Source organism: Dreissena polymorpha, chromosome 16, assembly GCF_020536995.1.
Source record: "Dreissena polymorpha isolate Duluth1 chromosome 16, UMN_Dpol_1.0, whole genome shotgun sequence".
In the NCBI taxonomy this organism is placed as follows: Eukaryota; Metazoa; Mollusca; class Bivalvia; order Myida; family Dreissenidae; genus Dreissena; species Dreissena polymorpha.
The window spans coordinates 38,554,345-38,574,751 of NC_068370.1; the positions used below are offsets into that span (position 1 = coordinate 38,554,345).

A 20,407-nucleotide genomic window follows, 5' to 3' on the forward strand; every position below is an offset into this window, starting at 1 on the left:
TTTACCCATTTATGCCTAGTGTCTAGAAAAAAGGCTTTGGCAAATAGCGTAGACCCAGATGAGACGCCGCATGATGGGGCGTCTCATCAGGGTCTGCGCTGTTTGCTTAAAGGAATTTTTGTAATAATATTCTAAATATAGGAATAAATATACTACACATTCCTAATTTTAGAAATAAATTGATCCAATTTAGAAGGATGGGAGAGTCCACTTCGCATACGTGGTTTAAACATAATAAACTTAAAGAAAGTAAAAATAGTAAGCCACACCTGGGCTCGAACCATCGACCTTTGGAGTAACAGTCTAGTGCTCGAACCATTAACCTTTGGAGTAAAAGTCTAGTGCCACTCGGCCGTCCATGGTCACATCTCCTTGTGAGTTTTTGTTGTAAGATAAGAAATCCTCGTGACAAATATTTAACGATAACAACATAACTTTCCAAATTATACAATCGTTTCGCGTTTTTAACGCTTCATAATTTTCAGGTGTTTAAAACGCTAAATATTCATATAATGGATATTTTAGAGCATGGTTAATGTTCAGTATTTTTTTACTTCGCAAAAGAAAACATAACTATAACGAACATTTTCAAATTTTCAATTTCTTTTTTTGCAATTTTGTTAATTTATGGTTAATTTATCAAAACGTGAAACGATCCTTTTAAACCATTAAAACAGATCCATATTTCATTGAAGTAAACTACATTTGCTTTATGGTGCGATTTAAAATAGTTTTAGTTTGTTATCGTCATAAAACTGCCACACAGTTTTTGTCGATGCTTTTTATAAATAATGCAATCCTCCGGGCTTATACCAACAATGTGCCACTATCAAAACGTTAAACATTGTTTTATCACGATTTATTGTGGCTGCTTATATTTAACTTTGTAGATTCCAATTGCTAGTATCGATGTCGCTGTTGTTTTTTGGGACAAGGGACGGTTAACCCATTTATGTCTAGTGGACTTTCCCATACTTCTAAATTGGATCAATTTATTTCCAAAAGTAGGGATGTCTAGTATATTTATTTCTATATTTAGACTATTTCTTACAGAAATTCTTTTAAGCAAACAGCGCAGACCCTGATGAGACGCCGCATCATGCGGCGTCCCATCTGGGTCTACGCCGTTTGCCAAGGCCCTTTTTTTCAGACGCTAGGCATAAATGGGTTAATATACTTTATTATAGCCTTTATTATACTGGCGATGTTACTGTAGAGACTGACTGTTCGTTTGTATTTCACGAAGTATAAACAGAATACTAATTCACAAAGCTGTCACAATCATATAGTTGCCGGCGATGTCTAAGTGCAATGATTAAAGTTCATGACCTGTCTCATGTGTTATCAACCTGGTGATATCTTGACGGTATACTAGTAGTTAAAACTTTGTCTTTTGAATGTAAATCATTAATAATACTGTAACGAGATAAGCCTACTGCTATAAAATGTCATACTATTTGTAGAAGATGATACTTAATAACTTAAAAAGAAACTCGAAATATTTTTCGTTTGTAATGTGGATAGGTTGTTCCATCAAAGAAGAATATTGGTATTATAAATGCTCTATATGTGTAGGTTTTAAGCCCATTAAACCAGAGACATTCTCAAAACATAATGGTATGCAAATTAAATAAAATTGATTTGGAACAATGACAAATACGACCATGATTTTGAAATGGGTCTTCCAAATTATACATCATCATGAGCCACAATCGCCTTATATGTATATTTATATAAAAAGCCTTGTAACGAGTAGGTTCACCTGTATTACAAATACGAGTAAATGGATATCCTGAGAAATCAAAACATTGGTAATGCGATGGCGATCACGATAGTTATTTGAAATCATCAAATCCGCTAAAACAACTTAAAACTCAGAAAAATACATAAATTAATGCAATTTTCATGTGATCTTTTCCCGTTAAAAATATTATAATAACATATTAATTATAATATAATTTGATGATGATTATTATGATCACGGTGATACAGATGATGTTGATCAGCCAAAAACAATGATAAATATTCGTTTTTATGTGCATATACTATCTTCAGTCGCACAAATAGATCACTATTTATGTATATATTTGTTTTATGCGGCATAAAATATAACACGTTTGACATGTTTGGCCGAATTTCTTACTCCTCACTCATGGCATATACGAAGCAACTGACGTATGGTCCACACTAAGCCCGTGTTTATTAAAGAAATGTATAAGCGTTTATTAAAACATCGTCATAGGTATTTTTCCTTCAAAATAGTGATGTAATTATGCGCCGGGTCCAAACTGCAGTTCATGTCTATCATGGAGAGTTTATCGCCCCACTGGGCGTGGCTCTTGTCCCCTGGGGCGTACACTTTACACTGGAGTGTCACCTTCATGTATACGCCGTTTTCCAGCTGAAAGTATGAAAATGTACGATAGAAGTTCCTTTTTAAAACTGCACTATGCTTGTTTGTTCACTGGAAAGTTATGACACTCCCTCCTTTTAGTAAATGCCTCTCAGTACTTGAAATAATCTCATAAACTCCAACAAATTTATGAACTTAAGTAAATAACTTATGCTGCCGATCTTGTTTTCGGTGTTACTACGTTGGAAGAAAACTAATCCAACTAACTCAGAAGGGAGATGCGTATACGGGAGCTTACCGGGTTTAAGTGAGGTTAGTTGGAACTGACTTACAATAGGGCGTCGTTTTAGTTATATTTCTTTTAAATGAATACGCCCTTTTGGCTCTACAGAGTTTACGCTTTCTTTTTTATTTAAAGAAACCGAAGAAAGCGCAAACTCTCTAGGAACAAAAATGCGTATTAATTTAAAAGAAATATAAATATAACGTGGCTTACAGGCTGAAAATATCCGCTACTCCTTCACGAAATTACGAAAACGACGCCATATTGGAAGTAAGTTCCAACTAACCTCACTTAAACCCGGTAAGCTCCCGTATACGCATCTTTCCATGTTACTGTAGAAGTTCCTTTACTTTGGACGTCCTTCTATAAATATTCATTGACAGCGAATAAATTTCCACGCCCTGTTAAAACAATTAAATACATGCATATCACACTAATAGACTGGCATTTTTTAAATATATCGTTATAAAGTGCATTATATGAATATACGTCAAACAGGTCTTTGCAAAGTATTACATTGTTAGATATCTGCCAGAACATAGAACACGTGGTATGGTTACGCTTTTGCTTGACAATGTGAGATTAGGTTAAAACAAAAAACTTATTCATTTATAAACGTTCGCTTCTAATTCAGTAAGCAAAATCAACCAATAAAACGAAACGATATTTAAAGACATCAATGCGGGCATTTGATTTAACACATTACCCTTACTTGTTCTATTTTTCGTTATTGTTAAATACAAATGAGTCTCGGGCTTATCTTGAGCGACACTTTACGCACATGCATTAACACCCGCTTTTAAGAGAAAGGCTCAAATAGATTGCTGTGACAGTAAGAAAAAAATGTCAGTTCACTCTCAAAAGACTGACTCTAGTCTAACAACTCAACCGAACGAACTCCAATAGCTGTCTTCCCTTCAACCAAAGGTAACATAAACTTCAGCTCATTAAGCCAGTTTTTAAACAAAGTAAGCGTTAAACTTGAATACGATAAAACAGGTAATTTTACTTGAAAAAGTATTATCAATTACTTCTATTAATATGAGGATTTCCCGTCGCTTTCCGGACTTAGTCAGCTCGAACCCCTTTGTGGTGAACAGCGTCCTGTACGTCCGCCCGTCCATTTCCTCGTCATTAGCCTTACCCTTGACCAGCTCTAGTTTATGCAGTTCTCCGTTGACCATTAATTTACTGAAATTATAAATGAGGATCCACAACATCGGTAACAACTCTGCAGCGTTGATCATATAATTCGTTTATGCAGCTATCCGTTGGCCGCAATTGATTAAAATTATGTTCCCCTTTAATCATTTGTTAACTGGTCATTTACCTGCTGATTAAACAGTTACTTCTTTTTGTACTGTGCGGCATACACATCTTAACGTTTACAATCCGTACAGTGAACTACTTTTTTTACGACTTTGCATATAAAGCACTAGACGTTTGATCACATTTGATGCACTAGTAAATTATTAACTATTAACAAATGTGTTTACTGTTTAACATATGCAGCACTCCGTTGGACCTCTGTTCATAACAATATAACCAGATCTATTTATATGTTCTGAACATAATTTTCCCACGCCTTTTTCTGTGTTATTTGTTTGTTTGTTTGAAAACTCAAATGTCAAAAAACTATATTATGCGACGCCATTATTTGATATACCCTTTACTATAAATGTATAAATTTAATTCAATCTAAAGGTATCTGAACTGCTTACAACTGTGTTATCTGTTTGGAAATGCAGCACTCCTATGATCATAATTTCATTGAATACGGTATTGCCTCTGATTAATGCACTGCTGTATTGACTGTGTAACTTAAACCCACTTATGCCTAGCGTCTAGAAAAAGGCCTTGACAAACAGCGTAGACCAAGATGAGACGCCGCATGATGCGGCGTCTCATCAGGGTCTACGCTGTTTGCTTAAATGAATGTCTGTAAGAAATATTCTAAATATAGAAATAAACATACTAGACATCCGTTATTATGGAAATAAATTGATAAAATCTAGAAAGATGGGAGAATCCACCAGGCATAAATGGGTTAATGTCAGGTTACAATATACTTATTTCTCGTTCACGTCAACCAATCGACACTATCGATCGCCTGCATTCGGCATTAATCTCGAAAACTGTTTAGCTGTCTTAATACTAGATTTGAATACCATACACTCGCAACGACGGAACAAATTCGCAATTCTAAACGTCTCTTATTAAAAAACAACGCTTCCTTTGCGACCATCAACATCCTATTTCAATATACCCCACACTAAACAACTATTATTAACCACTTTATATCGACGCCCTAGTATTGGCCATTTTGATTTCTCTATAACTCGAGATTTCTAATTGCAATTTCTTTATACAGCGATTCTAAATGCCATAATTTTGATCAACTGTTGTTAAAATGCCCTCGGATGAAAACTAGTCAATCTGAAACTGCTCATGTACTTTGATTGCATGCCATCTACGTCATGGGTTATTGGCAGAAAATGTGTTTTTCCAATTTGGAAACACTATTGCATGGTTTTTGTAGTTTCGAATCCGTACACTGTAATTTATGAAGCCTTGCTCTCGGAAAACTTGGCTTAATCGGGTTCGTTAAGTGGCGTCCCTGATCAGCCTGTGTGGTCTGCACAGACGAACCACGGAAAAAAACTTTCCGCCTCAGCCGGATTTTCGTTTCGAAGAGACCCAATTGAAACGACAAATGCCATAAATGCGGAAAATGTTGCTCCTGATTAGCCATGGCGATTCTAGAGTTGTAATTAATAGGATTAAAATATTGTAAGCCTGCTGTTAGTCGTTTCTTCTTCTTCTTCTTCTTCTTCTTCTTCTACTTCTTCTTCTCCTTCTTCTTCTTCTTCTACTTCTTCTTTTTCTTCTTCTTCTTCTTCTTCTTCTTCTTCTTCTTCTTCTTCTCCTTCTTCTTCTTCTTATTATTTTTTATGCATTCAGAAAATAAAGTCGCAGTCAATTTACGTAATACGTTATACGGAAGCATTCATAAGATGATAGTAGCTAATGTCATTAAGTAAGATAAGATGATTAAAGCACAATTGGCGAGTACAATAGACAAGTTTAATTAGAATAACACATTGATTGTTGTGTTTTATCTTCCATTTTGTATTTTTATATTTATACTCAAAGAACATAGTTATTTCCCGCTTTCAATCAGGTATATATACATATTAGTGAATATTAAATATTTAATATATAAATGCGACTATTTGTCGGAAGCCTGTTAATATAATGGTACATAATCACAAGTGCCAATTGGAACCAATTGATGGCAGTTGATTAAAACTAAATCATATTTAATTTTGCTTTTCAATTGCTATTGTTTATTTAACGGCACATTTGTATCTTATTGCTCATTTTTTGAAGAATTATTATTACTATAATGATTATAATAATATTATTATTGTTAAATGTCCCTTTTCACAGCCTTCAGAAGCGTTATCAGTGTTGAAACAGTCACATTTTTAGCAAAATCAACAAACGCAATTATGCATGAGAAAACAGCGTCTTTGTCACAAAGCAGAAACTTACTCCATGGACATTACCGGCTTTGCAAGGTGAAGCTCATATTATAGTATCTTTACTTAGTTTCACCGTTTCTGCTTGCTGAAAACAATCTTGAACATTGCTATCATGTTCGATATTTCCTGTAAAGGTGCAACGCTTTCAACATAAATAATATTGCCCAATTCTTTGCAGTTCATGCGCTGATTAAACATGCCACGTTCTGCGTTCGGTGCTTATACAAATAAATTATCACTATATCACATACTCAGACATGCACATTCTATAGAATATTTTTGTATCATCAAGTATGTATCCCAACGAAACAGTTGCTTCAATTGATCTATGAAACGTGTTGATTAATTGTGAGGTTTGAAATATATATTATACAAAGAACAAAACAAAATATCCGCACATATAGCAAGTGTAGCAGTGTAAATACCAACAAAGTGACGCGGTCTTTGGTCACAAAACCACCATCAGTATGCCACCCGTTGCCTCCTTACTACGTTATTCCTTTTGATACGTTTGACAACAAGAACATCACAAACAAAAATGGACAAAAGCAACGCAATGCGTCATGTGTGTGTGTTGGTTTATTAAAAAAGAATAACAACAGCACGAAGTGGAAGGCAACAGGATTTCTTCATTGGTACCGTTTCTGGAGTTTCGATGTTTGTATATTTTATATACTAAGTTAAACACTTCAAGAGCACATTAACTGGATGGAACATATAAAAAAACGGAGAAGAAAAAAAAATATTCATCAGATGATTATTTTCAGGGCTTTAAATGAGGTGCCAATCTGTTTAACCTCTCGAAGTGGTGGATGTGCTTCGGTTTGACTGACACAAACAACTTTTGAACGATACATATTCTAATAAATTTGCAATATTGGATAAGTCTTAACCCTTTTTAATAATTAATATTGTTCGTGTTGCATTTAAAATATTCGACAGGTTAAGAATTTGGTTAGTTTATTATCAATTAAATATTGCTGTATAACGACCACATGACATATTCACCTGTAGTAAACAAAGGCAAGCGCACAGTTACACAACTAACTGATTAAGCAGCGTTCGGGGATATACCAATACCTGTGCTAATCTTTGTGTGCTAAAAAAACATTTATTTTATTCTTAGACTGAAAGACAATCGCTGTTGTTTATGTAATTCTTACTTGCTTATTTACGCAAGAGAGCATTACGGTTACTGTATCGATAATTTCAATTTATGAAAAGCACTTCGGTTACGATAGTTTGATGCTCACATAGTCAAACTATTTATGTCAAATGAGGGTATTTCCTGTTTAATCAAAGTACTGACAGTACTGGTGTGACGATGCTTTTGAAGAGGATTGATATAAAAGCATCTATTTAAGTTTATCTACATCACCACAATTGTGTATGTGGGTAGGAAAAAAATGTGTACGAAAATTTTGGGTACAACAATAATGCCAAAAAAAAAAAAAATAAGTACGTAAAAAGATTTGGTTACGAAAAAAATTTGGGTACGAAAAAAATTGGGTACGAAAAAAAATTTGGTTACGAGCAAAAATTTGGGTACGAAAAAAAATTTGGTACACAAAAAATTTGGTACGAAAAATGTAGGTTACGAAAAAAAATTGGGGGTACGGGGAAGTAGTACCCATGGGAACTTGATCCTTTCAGAGAAACTGGGAGGCGGGTTACATTCTCGATCAAATATTACAAGAAATATCTTTGAAAAGGTATTCGACGTGTATTTTCTGTACCACTTATCTTAAAAAACTGTCTGTTACAGTAAAACGTTTGTGGGTTAAAACATTACGTTTGAGCATATAAATTCAAAACTTAACGTGCTCTTTAATTACACCATGCTCTTTAATTTCACAAGTATATCATACCAAACTTTATATTTTGTGGTTTCCTTTCCTTAGTTAATGATGCTATGTGTACGGACGTGATTTCACAATCCCATGTGCATGAACATATACTTTTTCTCTTTTGATTATCGTTCTTTTTCTCTAATTCAATAAGCTTAGGCATGTTTGTTCGTTTAGTACGGCAATAATTTCATGATGATTCCCGATCGAAAGTGGGTATGAGCACATAGTCGTAAGAGCACTTGAATACGTGAGTTCGCCCATGAACACATTGTAAGGTTAACTAAATCTCCGCGATATGACCTAACATGTGTTTAAAACAGCAAACAATATCCAACAAACGAATGAATTGTCAAACATAGTATGTGCACTGATGTAGCTCTGTAATTTATGTTTGAAAAGTTTATAAAATGTGCAAATGACAAAGCACGCAGAAGAGCGAATATCACAGATATGTTATGGCTATTATGCTGTTTATATACCATAGTCGCTACAACGTTTACAAATGGCAGGTTCGAAATAATTCGTTTTCTTTACACTCATGATCGCGTTGAAAGTTAATTTTATACACGTTTTAATTCGTAATTTATTTACCGAATCACGACAAATGTCAAATACAATACTGAAAATGCATAGTTGTTTCATTGATCTATAAACATATAATGGATTGAATATAACTGATTTAACATTAACGTTTTCAAACTATTATTAAATCTTTTCCCAGAATATGCTGTCCTATTTATAGCTGAGCTTCTTATACCTGTATCAATGGGTGTCCGATCTATCTCAAATACCAATCTACTATCAACAGCAAAAACTTAAAGGTTACCAATCAATACATCAATAACCTTCAAGCTATAAATAAGCGACCCAATCTTGCCCAAATAGCTAAACAGTTAGTTGGTAAATCTGAAACAGAAATTTTGTCCATACTCAAAAACAAATTCCCCGAAAATGAGGCGCAATATAATATTGAGCATACCACTCCTACTCCGCCCGAACAACCGGCATCAACATCAACCACAAATAATGAAGCCACAAACAATGTTGAACATACATTCCGCCATCAGCAACAACAACAGCATAAGCTACCCTCCAGCTCACAAACTTCAGATCACCCTAAAAAAATGCTCAATCCTATACCATCACCGCAACAAACAAGGCAACAACAACAACCTAGGCAACAACGCCATCATCAGCAACGACACAGGATATCCGACCACCCCGCGTATTCTCCCTTCAATATACATAGAAACCGGCTACGCATGGCCCGTAACAGCTCGACCCCGATCATGCGCCATAGCCTCCGCAAAGGACACGCGATTGCACCGCCGCTTCCGGTCTTCTTTCGCCACGCGTACGGAATATATTAAGTTAATCCAGTAGCCTTAAGCCCGTACGTTAGGTCAATTTAACACACCAAACCCCAAATGTCTGCGACAGTTCATACTCATAATATAAACAGTCTTACAATTATGTCGTGGAACGCCCGAGGGGTTACTCATAACTCAAATGCAAAAATGTACGAGCTTCAAAATTATGTTAATAACAACGAAGTGCATGTAGTATGTCTCCAGGAAACGAACTACAAAAGTAATCACAGACAAGTTCATTTAAAAGGATATCAAGAACCTGTGCGAGGTGAACAAAGAGAAAAACTTATAGGCACTGGGGTAGCAATATATGTAAAATCGGGCCTTTCATTTACTAAAATAAACATTGATCAAGATTGCCCTATTGAATCGTGTGCCCTCACACTGTACTTGACTAAGCACCAATCATTCCGCATTCAATGCGTATATGCTCAAACTAAAGATAATACGTGTAAAAATTATGCAAAAATTTTCCATTCAGTTGAACATAGAAAGAATAATATTATTGTTGGCGATTTCAATCTAAAACACCCCTGCTGGAACCCCGAGGGTGATCCACGATGCGACGATAACTCTGAAAATCTCCTAAAATTAATTAACAATAACAGCATAAACTTCCTTAACGACGGTCAAATAACGAGATTGTCTGATCGCGAAGATCAACCCGACAGCGCGATCGATCTAGCTCTTACCTCAGCCCATCTTCAAGCTATAAGCGATTTCAATGTCATTGACGACTCGTTTGGAAGTGACCATCTTCCAATCATAATAAACATTAAGACAAGAGTAGAGAATACCCTTCCGTCCACACAACACAAATGGAAAATACACAAAGCCACACCTGAACAATGGAACAACTTTAAAACTCAGTGTAATAATGAGTTCCTTCCTAATGTAGATAATACTGACACCAACTCTTACTTTAAATCCTATATAACAAAACTTAAAACTGCGCTTGATAACTCAATCCCTGTAAGCAAAACACCTAAAAAACTCAAACGGTCTGTACCATGGTGGAATCAAGAATGCACAGACGCCATTAAATATCGTGAAAAATGTAGGAGAAAATGTATCCGAATCAGAACCGGACCTAAGTATGACAAATATAGGGAAGCCCGCAAAAGTGCTAAACAAGTATTAAAAAAGGCAAAATTAAAAAGCTGGAACGAATTCTGTAATAATCTCTCACATAAAACAACTAGCAAAGATCTATGGGATCAAGTTAAGCGCATGCAAGGCAGACCCCCTACTAATACACCTATCTTTCGGGTTAACAACGAAGTTCTTGTATCTAACGCTGATAAAGCTTCTGCCCTGGTACAACATTATCAAAAAGTAAGCAGTGACGAAGGATACTCTGAAACGTTTATTGCAAAGAAAATAAAAACAAAAAATGAATTTCCTGTCTGGTTACAATCTCTTACCGAGGAAAAAACTCACAAGTACAATGCTCCTTTTAGCCTGTTCGAGCTCGAATAAGCTCTCCTTACATGCAAAAACGGCGCGCCGGGCGACGATTACATCCATTATAAGATACTTAAACAACTTCCACTCTCGGGGAAACAAGAATTACTTGCCCTTTATAATAAATCATGGTCTGAAGGTACTCTTCCTGATGAATGGCACGAGGCCACAATAATTCCGATCCTTAAAATCAATAAGCCTAAAGACTCTCCAGCCTCATATCGGCCGATCTCTTTAACCTCTACGTTCACCAAACTAATGCAGAAAATGATAAAACCGAGACTCTGCGCGTATCTAGAAAAACATAACAAAATCTCAGAAGTCCAATCGGGCTGTAGATCTAACCACTCTTGCGAAGATCATTTATTACGCCTTGAAGCTGATATTAAAAGAGCCCAAAATCTCGGTCAAACCGTAGCAGCCGTATTTTTAGACCTCACAGCCGCATTCGATAAACTATGGAACGAAAACGCCATTAAAACACTTAATACGTTAGGAATAGAGGGTAAAATGCTCAACTGGCTTGCAGCTTTTCTTACAACGCGTAAAATAAAAGTGAGACTGCATGACGCGACATCAGAATCAGTTGAGACTATAAACGGCTGTCCCCAAGGTAGTGTCCTATCTCCAATATTATTTTCCGTGACTATGAACACCCTAGACAGAGAAATTAAGGCACATAATTCACAAAATAACACTGATCTAATCAATTTATCACTTTTTGTAGACGATAGTGCAATATGGACCACATCTAAATCACCGAATCTAGCAATTACTAAAATCCAAAAAGCCCTAACTGCAATAGAAAACTGGAGCGCATCGTATGGCTTCCAAATAAATCCCACAAAAACCCAAGCAATCTTATTCCCTGCCAGTGCACAAAAAGTAGCGGCCAATGCACGTAAAGCAACTCGATCTAAGAAAACCCCTAACCCCCCACAACTTACTCTATGTGGTGCTCCTCTTCCGCTTCTTGACAACATTACTTTTTTGGGTATGACATTTGACAAATATTTAACATGGAAAGACCACATCCTTAAACTAGTTGTACGCTGCCAAAAGGACCTCAACTTTCTAAAATGCATCCAAAGAAACAACTGGGGTACGGATAAAAAAGCCCTTATGCGTATTTGTAAAGCCACTATCTGGGCAAAAATAAACTACGGAAGCATTGCGTACAATTCAGCCAGTGAAACATTACTCAATAAATTACAAGTAATCCAAAATACGGCACTTAAAATTATAACTGGTACACGTAAATCTACAAGCACCGTTCTGCTGCACGCTGAATGTGGAATGATAGAACTGGGTCAACAAAGGCAAATTAACCAACTAAAATACCGCGCGCGCACGCTATCTATGGGACCACACCTCCCAATTAACCTTAGTGTTACTGAAGACCCGGCCTACCAAAAAAGGAAAAAGAAGAGTGGTCTCCCATACGCGCAGAACGTGCTCGAGCTAGGCAAATATTATGAGACTATTGACATTAAAACTCAGGAACCTACATACTTTAGCTTAAGAAATCTATCAAAACCAAATATTGACTTACATCTAACAACATTAATTAAAAAATCCGACCACGACCCAAACAGTGGCTCTATAGCTCAAAACTATGTAACAGATAAATATGGGGATTACACCCAGATTTTCACTGACGGTAGCAAAAATGAGGAACTTAAAATAGCAGGCGCGGCTTTTGTAGTGTATCAACCCAAAAATGTCATTATACATCAGTGCAAGGTAAAATACAATAAAGAACTGTCTATATTTGCTTGCGAACTAGCTATAATAAACAGCGCCATAAAGTGGCTTAATGAACTTGAAACCCACGAACGCTCAAACTACGCGATATTAACCGATTCTCTCAGCGCCTTACAAGCACTTAATGCAGGATCATCGAAAACGCGTCCCGACCTTATATGTGCAACATTAAAAGGAATCACAAAACTAGCAAACAACAATATCACTCTCCAATTCGTATGGATCCCGAGTCACGTAGGCATTCCGGGTAACGAACACGCGGACCAACTTGCCAGAATAGGTTCCCATGAAGGTCTACCCTCTGATTTAAAGCCTAGCGCGCGCGAACTAATTGCAATCATAAACCAAAAAGGGTATAATGAACAGGATCATAAATGGTCAATTTACTGCGCCGATCATAATTTACCGATATTAACCAACCCTAGCCATAAGATTAACATCTATAGTCCCATTAAAAGGGAGGACAGGGCTTACTCGCGCATGCGCCTAAGGGTGACTAGATTGCACGGCGACTATTACAAAACTGTCCTCTGCCCCCAGTGCAACATTCATAACACGTTTGAACATCTTTTCTTTATATGCCCTAAACACGCTGAACAGAGACTAGAACTAAGTGCAGGGGTAATAGCGGCCTACAAAAACCCACTTATCATTAATCGCGACTCACTGTTGATGCCTCCAAGCGGAATCGCTCCTGTTGTGCGACTGCACGTGTTTAAATTTTTGCGCGACACGGGCTACTTAGATAAAATATAATATTCCGTTGGACTATTAGCGGTAGATAGAAATAACAACACATACCGTTCATTTATTCAAATTAATAATAGCAATCTTATGTACTAATGACGGGCGGGACTCGGACGATGGTCACTTCGGTGTGCACCATATGGCCACTCGTCTGGGCCCGAACTGAACCTAACCCTATTATCCCGGCCCTATAGGAAAATTAAAATAAATAAATAAATAAAAACTCAGATCAATATGGCAACTTTATGTACTAATGACGGGTGGGTCTCGGACGATGGTCACTCCGGTGTTGTCCATATGACCACTCGTCTGGGCCCGGCTCGAACTTATATACTATTATTAATTAATTTGGTCCTAAAACTATACCGTAAAACAATCCATGATATATGTAATTTTAAAGATTCCAATTAATAATGACTTATGACAAGAGGAAAATTGCATCAACAAATAAATAGATATAGAAACACTGCATGTAATGTGCACGCCGAGAACCTATAATTGTATTTGGGGTCCAAATGTACTTTGGATTGGTAGTACATTACAATGCAGTGTCCAATAACACCTTGTTGACGTCAATACATAAATAAACAATACTATAAACAAGGCAAAGATGAGGGAGCTGTCTATAACGAACGATCGCGGTGTCCTCGTCTGCGCTTTATGATATATAGGAAAATTACACCAATAAATAAATAGATAAAGACTAATAATACTAAAACGACGGAAGGGTACGTCCCCCCCCCCCCCATACATATGTCACTTGGCCCCTTTCGACCACTATGGATAAGCTCTAAGCCTTCTTTTACAACCAAATAGCGCTCTAGGTAACAAAACCCAGGGTTCCGCGAGACCCTCGCTTTCCTTCTCTTAAGCTGTAATCAGCAACAACGACGAAGGTAGGGGACACAGACGACATACTTCCAAGCAGGATCGGAAGACGCAGTAAGTGCGTACGTGGGCAAATTTACCCACAGTGCAACCCCTATAGGTGTAAATATTTTTGTAATTAAATGTGATTAGTTAACATTTTTCCCATATGTACAAGACTTAAACATGTTGAGTAGAGCGTGTCGGCTGGGCCAGAGGGCGCGCCTGAAGAGATATCTCTCGCCCGTGCACTCTGGCTCCGTTGACATGACATCCGTGCACTCTGGCCCCGTTGACATGACATACCCAACATGACAAAAATAAAAATAAAAAGAGAATGGTGACGGTATTTGTTGTTGTTGTTTCCCCTACTGTAGCGTAGGTGATGTTTTCTTGTAGAGTAGTGTAAGTTTTTTCCTTGCATGCCTGTGCCTTGTTACGTTTGACGTTGAATTGTAAACCTTGTATTGCTAACCTGCACGTATTACCCTTGTCACTATGAGGATCAGATCGAATTAGAGGGATGGTCAGCATTAACATCCCAGATCTATTCCCTCCTGAACAAAATGCACTAATACATATAATAACCATCTGTGTAACCACTAGCAATATAAACAGGAAGAAGAACGTGCGCGCTCTCTCTCTCTCTCTCAAAAACAAAAAAGGCGCGTGAAAATTGTCTCCCAAAGAAAGAAAGTGTAGAACCAGATATTGTCCTCCCTGTACCACCAACAACCAATCAGTCATCTCGGTCCAACCACACAAACGCAGCCCCTTTTCTACTATATTAAACTTCAAAACTATTCTGACCCTTGCAACACCATTAAACACCTGACAATATCCAACAGCACAACAGAGAGAGCCCATGTGAATTTACACCAAGACACAGGGCAATAGAGTAATATCTGTACTAATCTATGTTTATGTACTAACAAGTCCTCCGCGAGGGACGTTAAACGGGGGTGCAGTGTATCGGTGCTGTACACCGGGCACTTAAAAGAACCAGGGGCGCCTCTGGAATCGGGGCGCCCTCTGTATCCCGCTCGAACCCCCACTAACACCTCTTGGGGCGGAGAGCACAAAAACCACACACAAACTCTAAGGAATTAACATTAATGCCAATAAGGATAATGATAATCTAGAGATAATAGGAATACTGCAAAAACCATTTTGATAAAAGGCAAACCACTACATAATCCATTAAAAAAAAAAAAAAAAAAAAAAAAAGCATCTAGTCACATTAAGGTCTCATTGGCCATCGTGCTATGATGTATAATATGACCTTATTTTCTCCCCTGAAGGGTCACAGGGGCAGGTCGATACATCTGTAGTCGAGAAGACGCTGGACGACCTGTAAATAAATCTCAAATACACACACACCTGTATCAATGATAATCAGCGAGGTATGCCGATTAGAAAAATCAAGCTATCTCAATCGGACTGGCTCGGTCTTTTACATAGGTTGCCATTGTGAAGAATTTTTCACGATATGATAACTTAGACGATGCTTCGCAGCATCGTCAAAAAGGTAAGTGCTAGAATTATAATTGAAATTATATGGCGGCATAAGCAGCAAAACCTGCATCTCACCCGCAGAAAAAAACACGAGACAATAAAAGGTCGAACGGCCAAAAAAAACTTCGTTTATTTGCATAAAATATTTAATGTCACCATTGTAATATTACTACCCAGGCATATCAACAGGATATAATGCGATTAACGGGTCAAAATCACGCATTTTAGTCGATCATATATCAGGTAAACTCGTTTATAACACTTCGGAAAATGTTTACCAGTGACCAGGTAATGACCTTTTAAGATCCCACAAGATGCTCGGAAACTAGAGGGCCTGAAAGGCCCAAAGTCGCTCACCTGAGATAACAAGATATTATTGGGACAAATCTTCTGGCAAAGTTTCATGAAGATCGGAAAATACATGTGGCCTTTAGAGTGTTAACAAGGTTATAGCCATATAAGGAAAAATGCCCCCCTGGCAGCCATGTTTTCCAACCAACCGGCATCTTTTTTGAACTCGTCCAAGATATTATTGGGATGAATCTTCTGACGAAGTTTCATGAAGATCGGACAGTAAATGTGGCCTCTAGAGTGTTAATAAGATTTTACTATAGCCATATGAAGGAAAATGCCCCGCCCCTTGGAAGCCATGTTTTTCAAGCAAACATAATTATATTTTCTAACTCATCTATGATATCATTAAGACCAATCTTCTGACTACATTTCATGATGATTGGACAATAAATGTGGCCTCTAGAGTGTTAACAAGGTTTTACTATAGCCATATATAGTCATATAAGAAAAAAGCCCGCCCCTGGTGTCCATGCTTTAAAAGCAAATAAAACCATTTTCTAACTCATCCAAGATATCATTGGGACAAATCTTCTGACCAAGTTTCCAGATGATCGGAAAATAAATGTGACCTCTAGAGTGTTAACAAGGTTTTACTATAGCCATAGAAGGAAAAATGCCCCGCCCCCGTGGTGGCCATGTTTTTCAACCAACCGGCATCATTTTTGAACTCGTCCAAGATATTATTGGGATGAATCTTCTGACCGAGTTTCATGAAGATCGGACTATAAATGTGGCCTCTAGAGTGTTAACAAGATTTAACTATAGATAGCCATATAAGGAAAAATGCCCCGCCCCTTGGCAGCCATGTTTTTCAAGCAAATGTAACCATTTTCGAACTCAGCCCAATATCAATAAGACAAATCTTCTGACCATATATCATGAAGATCGGGCAATAAATGTGGCCTCTAGAGTGTTAACAAGGTTTTACTATAGCCATAAAAGGAAAAATGCCCCGCCCCCTGGCAGTCATGTTTTCAAACCAACCGGCATCATTTTTTAACTCGTCCAAGATATTATCGGGATGAATCTTCTGACCCAGTTTAATGAAGATCGGGCATTAAATGTGGCCTCTAGAGTGTTAAGATTTTACTATAGCCAAATCAGGAAAAATGCCCCGCCCCTTGGAAGCCATGTTTTTCAAACAAACATAATTATTTTCTAACTCATCCAAGATATCATTAAGACCAATCTTCTGACCAAATTTCATGAAGATTGTACAATAAATGTTGCCTCTAGAGTGTAAACAAGGTTTTACTATAGCCATATATAGCCATATAAGAAAAAATGCCCGCCCCTGGTGTCCATGCTTTAAAAGCAACCAAAACCATTTTCTAACTCATCCAAGATATCATTGGGACAAATATTCTGATCAGTTTCCAGATGATCGGAAAATAAATGTGACCTCCAGAGTGTTAACAAGGATTTACTATAGCCATATAAGGAAAAATGCCCCGCCACCGTGGTTGCCATGTTTTTCAACCAACCGGCATCATTTTTGAACTCGTCCAAGATATTATTGGGGTGAATCTTCTGACCGAGTTTCATGAAGATCTGACTATAAATGCGGCCTCTTAAGTGTTAACAAGATTTTACTATAGCCATATATAGCCATATAAGGAAAAATGCCCCGCCCCTTGGCAGCCATGTTTTTCAAGCAAACGTAACCATTTTCGAACTCATCCCAGGTTATAAATAAGACAAATCTTCTGACCATATTTCATGAAGATCGGGCAATAAATGTGGCCTCTAGAGTGTTAACAAGGTTTTACTATAGCCATATAAGGAAAAATGCCCCGCCCCTGTCGGCCATGTTTTTCAATCAACCCGCATCAGCTTTAAACTCGTCAAAGATATTATTGGGATAAATCTTCTGACCAAGTTTCATGAAGATCGGACAATAAATGTAGCCTCTAGAGTGTTAACAAGATTTTACTATAGCCATATAAGGAAAAATGCCCCGCCCCTTGGCAGCCATGTTTATCAAGTAAATGTTACCATTTTTGATCTCATCCAAGATACCATTGGGACAAATCTCCTGGCTAAGTTTCATGAGGATCGGAAAATAAATGTGGCCTCTAGTGTTAACAAGGTTTTACTATAGCCATATCAGAAAAAATGCCCCGCCCCCTGGCGGCCATGTTTTTCAACCAACCGGCATCGTTTTCGAACTCATCCAAGATATTATTGGGAAGAAGCTTATGACCAAGTTTCATGTAGATCAGATAATAAATGTGGCCTCTAGAGTGTTAACAAGATTTTACTATTGCCATATATAGCCATTTAAGGAAAAATGCCCCGCCCCTTGGAAGCAATGTTTTTCAAGCGAACGTAACCATTTTCGAACTCATCAAAGATATCATTTGAGACCAATCTTTTGACCAAATTGCATGAAGATTGGACAATAAATGTGGCCTCCAGAGACTTAACATGGCAAATGTTGACGTCGCACAACGGACGACTCACGACGGACGACAGACAAAAGGCGATGACAAAAGCTCACCAGGAGCACGTTGTGCATAGTTGAGCTAAAAATGATGGGGGCTATTCCACTTTCATTTGTTCGTGTCGGTGTTCACACAAATGCAATTAAAGCGCTGATGGCTCTGAAGTTGTTCGCTATTGCATAATCTTAGAAGCAACTCATTTTTCAAAATTATCTTATAGTTTTTTAAATCGTAAGTTTGAAATGAACAATGAGTCCGGAATTCTTCCCAAGGAAGATATAAATATACCTTGATTCTCATGAAAAACTATGTTTATGAAATCCCAAGAAACCAGGTTTTGCATGAGAACCTAGGTTCTCATTTAAAACCTTTGTTTACGCTCGAGAACTTAGGTTCTCATGAGAAGCTTGGTTTCTCAGAATGAGAACCTAAGTTATCATGAAAAACCTAGTTTCTTGGGATTATACGTCGAACCGCTTGCCATACCCGCCCCCTCCCGCTGTACTCCAGAAATTAGTCAAGCGCTTTCGAAGAGGTTACGCAATAGTCGTCTATTAATAGCCTCAGATTTTGAATGAACTGTGCTACGGAAAAATACCACTTGCGTGACGTAGCACGTAGTGGATTTTTTAAGTCATTCATAAACTTACTCTTCCGCGACACGTATAGCTAAAAAGTTAGTTTTTTACTTTGTATATAAATGATCCTTTCAAAATTATTTAATTTAACACGATATTCGTATAATCTTTCCATTTATAAATGATTGTAGTTCATGAACTGAAACAACGCCGCGAATTATTTCTCGGCGCGTATGCATGTTGCAGGCAGTGATTAGGTTAAGGGTAGTGATCACAACCGGCTTGCAAAACTTGCTCTTAACCTTAGTTGTTCGCAAGCGAACAACCAAAAACACAAAAAACTCTGGAATCAATTGTCAACCGTACGAATTAAATCCAGTATGTCCAGCTTAAAAAGTGGCGATTGCATACATACAACTTCTCAGTGAAATATCACACATGGAAAAATATGATCTCCGATGTCTGCTTTAGACGCCGAATGAAAACTTAAAACTCGTGCAGCTTTCAGAGGATTTCGTTAAAACCAGCCGAGTCCGGCATTACTGTACTTATTGCCCTTAGCAAACAAAACCGCGACCACCAGCAGAGATGACAAATTACGATCTGTCCATGACGCCATGATATCACGAACACGCGTCGCATAAACAATCAATGCAAAACAACGCCATTTATCAACGGCACGGTGTTTGGTTGATGAACTTACCATAGTGAAGATGAATGAAAACTTTGCAATAAGATGTGGTTCAATACTTTGAATACCAGAAGCCATGTTTCGCAAAGTTGTAAATGTAGTCCATGAATGCCACCAGAGTCGAGTTCGATGAAAAAGTTTTCTTTAAGAAACATGCCGATTCCCACATTTGAAAACCTTGTCAATGGCGTGTGTAAAAACTGTGAACTACGGAATCCGGAAAGAGCCAAGTTGAGTGTCGCGTGTCGACCTTCGCGCTCGAAGGTCGACACACGACATTCAAGCGACATTCTCTCGACGCTCTCTCGACGCGCGACAATCATGCGACAATCAATATTTGATTGTCGCATATTACGCTGGGTTTTACAACAAAAATATCGCAGAAAATCTTAACTGTCGACTGATTTGTCGCGCGTCGTATTGAGCGTCGAGAGAATGTCTCTTGACTGTCGTGTGTCGACCTTCGAGCGCGACACTCGACATTCTCTCGACATTCTATCGACGCTCTCTCGACGCGCGACAATCATGCGACAGTCAATATGATATATCGCGAAAATGTCGCCTGTCGACACACGCCATTCT

General features: G+C 37.7%; 1 protein-coding gene across 1 annotated transcript in view; it reads right to left on the reverse strand.

Moving 5' to 3' along the window:
• Positions 1 to 1,569: 1,569 nt before the first annotated feature.
• LOC127862626 (CB1 cannabinoid receptor-interacting protein 1-like) overlaps positions 1,570 to 20,407 on the reverse strand; it is a 35,299-nt gene continuing 16,461 nt past the window's right edge. The window contains exons 2-3 of the mRNA XM_052401836.1: positions 3,668 to 3,827; positions 1,570 to 2,401 (exon numbers count right to left, since the gene is read on the reverse strand). Of these exons, the coding sequence (XP_052257796.1) occupies positions 2,237 to 2,401; positions 3,668 to 3,827 (325 nt within the window). The 3' untranslated portion in view covers positions 1,570 to 2,236. The remainder of the gene's footprint in view (positions 2,402 to 3,667; positions 3,828 to 20,407) is intronic.